The sequence below is a fragment of the Nicotiana tomentosiformis genome, chromosome 5, assembly GCF_000390325.3.
Source record: "Nicotiana tomentosiformis chromosome 5, ASM39032v3, whole genome shotgun sequence".
Lineage (NCBI taxonomy): Eukaryota > Viridiplantae > Streptophyta > Magnoliopsida > Solanales > Solanaceae > Nicotiana > Nicotiana tomentosiformis.
In genome coordinates this window covers 104648858-104655820 of record NC_090816.1, presented here as the reverse complement: position 1 = coordinate 104655820, position 6963 = coordinate 104648858, and the positions used below count along the sequence as shown (strand labels likewise).

At 31.7% G+C, this 6963-nt stretch overlaps 1 protein-coding gene across 1 annotated transcript; it reads left to right on the top strand.

Annotated features, from left to right (window-relative positions):
- The first annotated feature begins 3561 nt into the window (after positions 1-3561).
- LOC104094953 (uncharacterized) lies at positions 3562-5871 on the top strand. Its single transcript, XM_009600979.4, has one exon. The coding sequence runs from the start codon at positions 4221-4223 to the stop codon at positions 5481-5483; it is 1263 nt and encodes a 420-aa protein (XP_009599274.1). The 5' UTR covers positions 3562-4220; the 3' UTR covers positions 5484-5871.
- The last annotated feature ends 1092 nt before the right edge of the window (positions 5872-6963 follow it).

Below are 6963 nucleotides of genomic sequence, written 5' to 3'. Positions count from 1 at the left end.
AGGGTTTGTTTGATAAAATTTTTGCAAAAAAAAGGAGTAGATATTTTGGAAGTTTCCAAGCTGATATTTCGTTAGGTCTTGCAAAAGGAAAAATATGAAAAACTGTTCAAACAAATACTTTTTTGCAAAATCTCAAATATTGAATTTGTAAAAACTGTTTCCGAGTTCGGAAAAATAATGCCACATTAAATTCAAAAATATTGTGTTGGTCATCGTCAAATAGCGTCAAGTCTTAGCATAGTAGCATCGTGGTAAATACTTAACACTCTTTTAGGAAAACTTTCGATGCATAATACATGAGATTCTCATTAACACTGTCAGAAAAGGATAGATAGAAAAAGAAAGTCGTAGAAATCGAGCTATTTTCTTTTGCTATTGAATATTATGATCAAACGAATAATATTAGAGCGTTCGTTTTTCATGCATCTTCAATTATTCGAGGAATATTTGGAAAGGTAGGGTTACAGCGAGGAAAAGACCACTTTTTCTCTAAATACATATTAAAGTGTGAATCATGTAAAAAAAGATTGAAAAGACACCTTCACCCAACAAAACCCTAAAGGGATCATTTGATTTGTGAAACTATATAAGGATTATAATACAAAGATTAATTTATTATAGAATTATAATTAATAAATATATTTTTATTGATAGATGTTAGTTTTTTGGACAAAAAAAGAAGAAGATATAAGGCATATACTGTAAAATATGTGGTTTATTTACACAAGATAAATTTGGATAAACTTTTATCTTCAAATTTAACCTAGAATTTCTTAAAGATCGTGAGAAAGTGACTAATATTTTATTTTATTATTTTATTGTACGATAAGTAATCCCTGAATTATTGTCCCCATAAAGTGTGGTATAATAATCATACCACAATTGTAGAGAAAATACTGAGATAATTTATACAAGAATAAAAAATATTTCAATCAAACGCAAAATTAATAATATCCCGCATTTTATCCCAAGATTATTATTACATATCCTCATAGCAAACAACCCCTAAGAGAAAAATAAATAAATCTAAGATCCTAAAAAGTGTCTTTATATCCTTTCGAATAGGGGTAAGGTCTGCGTACATACTACCCTTTCTGGACCCACTTGTAGGATTTTACTGGGTTATTATAAAAAGTGGCATGATTTTGGAATGGAAATATTTGGTAGCTAGCTAGCCATGTTGTATTGGTCCTTTTGGTATAGTATGAAGTGTGGTACTACAAACAAACCATAATGAGAGATGGAATATTACATCAATGACACATCAGTGGGGTTTCGATACGAATCTAATGGCTAGGATAAAAATGTATATGTATTATTATCACTCCATTCGCAAGGTGTAAGCAATGAAAAGATGGAGGGTCCAAATCGATTTCCATTGTGTTACATGCTTATATGTTCTCTATCAGTTTCCACTATCTATATATGTATCAAAATCATTCAATTAATTTATTGTAAACATTTAAAAAATATGTTATAAGTTTTATAAAAGGATCTTTATACAAATAACCAACCAGATTTATAGTTTACTTCTCTTAGCCGGATATATACATATTATATATATATATATATATATATATATATATATATATATATATACCATAATTTTACATAGTTATACACATATTATACATAAATTATATATACATTATATATTCGTCAATAATTTTTAATTTAAACGGTTAGGTGGACGATTTTTTAGGTTTATTATTCTATTAAAATTGTGTTAACATAAAATTGAGGCAGCAAAAGGTACATTTGACTCTTTGTAGTAAGTAGATCAAATAAAATGTGATGGAAAGAAGATGGTGCCTACATAGAGTTACACCATTGGAGTAGTTTAAGAGAAGCAAGCAACCACATATGTTAAGTTAGGTTTAGGTAATCTATTCCGTTAGCATTTAATGCCACGTGTATCTATGTAATCCTATATATCTTTAAAGTATTCACTTTCCATATGATATGTACATCAGTATATTATTCTATCCACCACCAAGGAAATAAATAACAAAAGAAAACTGTTAAAATTTAGTGAAGTGTTTAGGTTTTAAGAAACAGTAGAGATAAGTGTTAAGCCACTTGCCACCTGCTTTTATGACATAACGTGTAAGACTTAACAGACGTGAGAGATTTGGCCTTAGGATTAGGGTTTTTGTTCGTAGTTAGGTGTTAAATAGAAAACATAGATATAAATACATAATAAATGTGTGTGTATAAATTAATGAATAAAAATAGGTTAAAAAAATACAATCTTACGTAGAGTGACCAAGGTAGTCATTTCTACAAGCAAGTTGGATATGAAAGTATCATTTAATATTAGAAATATACTATAGTATTAGACAAAAAATAAAATAATTAATGACAGTAAAATTTCCGCTTGTTGCAGCGAACTTGTAATGTTGTTGAACTGATCATTCCATCCATTAAAAAATAAAAATAAACTTTGGTTATATCTGAAGTTTTTCTTCTTGTTACTCGACGAGAATAGTGAAAGAAAGAATGATGATTTTACCTACAATTCAGTGGAAAGAAAGGACATGCATGAGAGATTCTCTGTAGGTTCATAATAATATCCCTAGCCACTTTTCCTTTTTCTGAAACTTGCTCTGATTTTTTCAACTTAGTCAAAGATGCAATTTTGATTAATTTGGGTGAACTCTCATTTTTAGCTTTCAAAAATATTAAATTCAAGATTGTTAAAGTGAAATTTTTATTATTTTAAGACAACAAAATAAAACTTTCAGCTAAAGTAGTGTTACCATAGCATTTATATCCCTAAGCTAACAGAAGCCTATCCACTTTAGTAGTCAGAATTTGAAACTTATGGATTTAGGATTTTAATCTTTTTAAGTTACTAGGTTCTACATTAATAATTAGTGCATATTTAATAAATTTTTTAAGATAAATATAGAGTTGAACCAAAGCTACTAGGTTCAATCGAACTCGTTACTGATGGGCTAGCACCGCCCCAGGTTTAATTTACTGTAGCATTATGTAAACCAACACTCAAATACACACCATTTTGAATGGAGCGAATGAAAATCATTTCCCTCATTAGGAAAAAAATGTAAACTAGCTTTATACAAAGAAAACAAGTGTTCATAGAGGGGTTGCTAATTATTTTCTTTTTTTGGGGTAAATTTCAATTAAATAAATAAATATGTAGGAAAGGGGTATTTTGACTTGTCAAATTCATGATAAATATTTGGTGGATAAATACAAATTGTAAGCTTGTATGAAAGGTGATTATGTACTTAATTATTAGTGGCTCTCTGTTTCGTTCATGACCTTTTTTTCACCAACCATGCATCATCTCCTCTAATTTGGCTTCATGCTTACCTCATTATTTCATGTAAAAGAAAAAATAACCGATATTTTTTAAGAAAATTAAATCTATTAACTTCAATTACTCCCGTTAGACTTTTTTCGTAGTAACTTTATTTTGGCTGATTTTAATTATCGTCAAAAACAATAGGCAACCTTTCACACTGTAAATCTAAAACCATAGAAAACAACACTATTTTTCTCTCTCTCTCTCACACACACACACCAGTCCCTTTCAAGAAGAGCGCCTGTCATGGCATACCCCACTCTGTAATATCCTTTGAGTGGAAAATTTTGAGATATCTACTCTAAAGCCGCCTCTCTTTTTTCTTCTTCTTCTTGCTCTTTCTTTTACAGAGAGATAAATATTGGTTTAAACCTTCTTCTTCATTTCTCCCTTTCTTCCTCTCATTTTTTTTTTCTTTCTTACTCTCTGCTGAAAACCCTAGTTGTAGCATGCAGTACCTATAGAAGGCAAAAGAAACAACAGAATATATCGATCTCTTCTTTTAAAACCTTTTTGATCATCTCATCTCTTGTGTCGTTTATAACAGTACTTATTCTGGCTCAGAGGCAAATTAAAAAAAGAGCATGGGAAAAAGGAGGAGTTGTACTACTAGCATCATCATCATCTTCTTCTTCTTTTGTGCAGATCATCATGTTTTATCAGAGGTTTGAAGTCATATTGGAGAGTACTTTTCTGAAAATACACATCTGATTGTCTTCTTCTTTAATGGGGTTTTTGCAGTAAGTAACAAAATCTTTTGTGCACTAAAAGCAACATAAAATTCTCTCTCTCTCTCTCTCTCTCTCTCTCTCCATATCTCTGTCCTTTATTTCTTCTTCTTCTTTCTTTATTCCTTTTGTTCTCTGAGCTGTTATCCTCTTTTAAGCAAATGGATTCTGGAAACAACAGTGCAAGTCTACAGTCATCAAGTGGTGGTGGTTGTGGTGGTGGTGATGAAGAGTACGATTCACGTGCTGCTGCTGCTAATTCTTTTTCTTCTGCTAATTTTCACACACAAAATACCTCCATGTTTGACCCTTTTGCCAATTATTTCAACCCCATCTCACGCCAACAACAACCACAACCATTAACGCCTTCACTGAATTACCCAGCTTCACTTTTCAATCTTGATACAGATTGGTCCAAAACCCTAAGATCTGACCACAATAATTCTCCTCATCAGTTCAACAACAGCCCCATGTCGTTATTAGCATCATCCAATAAATCATTGTCTTCTAATTCCTTATCCTTTGGTGGTGGTGTTTCTAATTTCCCTTCTGCCGCGGTAGAACATGGTGGTGGTGGTGGTAGCGTAACTATTACTACTACTACGACGACTACTGAGCCGGCGGCGATGGCGGCGGCTGTTCCACCAGCAGATCAACCAGTTACGCAACCGGCAGTACGTAATCCAAAGAAAAGATCAAGAGCTTCAAGAAGAGCACCAACTACTGTGTTGACAACAGACACTACTAATTTCAGAGCTATGGTTCAAGAATTTACTGGGATTCCTGCACCACCCTTCACTTCTTCAACATATTTTCATCCTAGAAGCAGATTTGATATATTTGGTGCTACACCTAATTCCTCCTTAAGGCCTCCTCTTAACATTTCACAACAACCTAATTATCTACGAAGGCCTTTTCCTCAGAAAATTCAACCACAACAACCAGGCTCTACACCCTTTCTTTCTCCTTCTTCCTCTTCATCATCATCTTCAGCATTGTTGAGTTGTTTGGCTAACAATATTGCTTCTGCTTCAACTACTAGTGCTGCTAACAATATTCCACAAAGTTGTAATCTTTTTACAAATATTCAACAGAACTCAATTCTCACATCACTTCTTCAGTCATCTCAAAAATACCCATTTGGGAGTTCCAACATTCTTGGCTCCAAAGACCAAGAGCAATTCCAAATACCATCCTCATCAAATGACTCACAGCTCAAAATGGGTAGTGTTGTTTTGGAAGATTATGGAATGAGCAATCACAATCTTGGACACAATTTGAGTGGGCTTCCTAATCTCATTTCTCCAGAACAAGCTGCCACAACAAGGAACCAGAACAGTATTATTCATGGAGATAAAGTGCAGGAAACAGTAGGAAGCAGAGGTGAAGGTATGGTGGAATCATGGATTAATTCTTCACACTAGAAAAAGAGAAATTAGTATAATCATGGCGATCACTATTTGATCATAACAACAATGAAGTGAAGAGAAGAAATAGTTTATTGATTACTGTTTCTTTACCATATCTTTTCTTAATCATGATCTTCAAAAAAGAAGCAAAATTTAGTTTAATTATGACCTATGTAGATAATAATCTTCGGATTGATTCCTTTTTTTTTTTTTTGTTTTATTGTAGAAGTACTTGCTTATATGACTAATCATATACTTATAGATTAGTTAGAGATTAGGGAGAAAGTGGGATGGAGAAGGATACAAATATGATGATTAGAATGATGGCGGACTTATTGGTTAATTTTCATTGTTTTCTTGTCAACATTGGTTTCTTGGAATAGTAAAATGCTGTTACTTTGCATTTTGGTGTTTCTTTATTACTGTGGATTCATTCCTCTTTTACTATATATCCATAGCTGGTTTTTACATTGGAGCTTGAGTTTGACTACTGTAACGGGAATGTGCATCAACAGAGAAAAATCAACGGCATATATCAAACTCTAGGAGTCCTCCTCGTTCCTCGTACCTTCTATTCTCTGAACTCTGTTTCATATACATGCATTCGGACCTAAGATATGAATAATCAACTATTTTTAAGTTATATACGTAGTATGGGAAAATTCTATATTGTTTAATTATTTATCTATTTTATCAGGTAATCTCCCTTATTTTCTAAAGTACAAATTTTATTTTTTTGAAGACTTTTCAATACATATTTTTTTGGATGACTTGATAAGTGTAAAACTAAATTTAGCTTTACATTTAGCTTTACTTGATAAGATAACTTGTTTTACATTTAGCTTTCTTCTTCTTTTCTTTATGGGTATAATGACTATTTCTCCAATAATAATGTGTTTCTGATTGAAATCCATCACTTTGCTTCAATAGGTACAAATAATCTCGTTGAACTTACAAAAATTATAATTTTATTTTTTAAAAACGAGTTCATATTAAACATGCCAAACTTTCTGTTGAGGGACTATAAATCTTGAAAGATTATAATTCGTAGAATCTGCTAGTCAAAAATAATATACATGTGGAATCATCCGTTTGTATTTTTCACAGTTTATTTAATCTAATAATTATAACTTTATTGTCTCGTCATTTATAATACTATGAGTTCAATTATGTGAAGTTCACGTAAGTATACTGCATATAGATTAAAAGGAGCGATTGGCGGCGAGATTTGGGGGATCGTTAGGCGCCGCATTCTGCTATATTAAAATTTTGTGTGAAATTCAGATGACTCTTTGAAATTTTAAAATTAAATATGATGAATTAGGATGTAGACTTTTGTTTTCTTCTTATTTTCTTAAATATTAAATATATATACGTCTCCTGTTGGGGTACAACACGCACGGACTCGCGGTATAATCTCTTGGTCAACTATAGTCTTTTTCTTTTTATTTTCTTTATTGAACCTAATAAATACCAAATCAAAAAAAAGAAAAAG

Coding starts and splice junctions, on each gene's coding strand:
- LOC104094953 (XM_009600979.4), top strand. CDS start 4,221: ATGGATTCTGGAAACAACAGTGCAAGTCTACAGTCATCAAGTGGTGGT.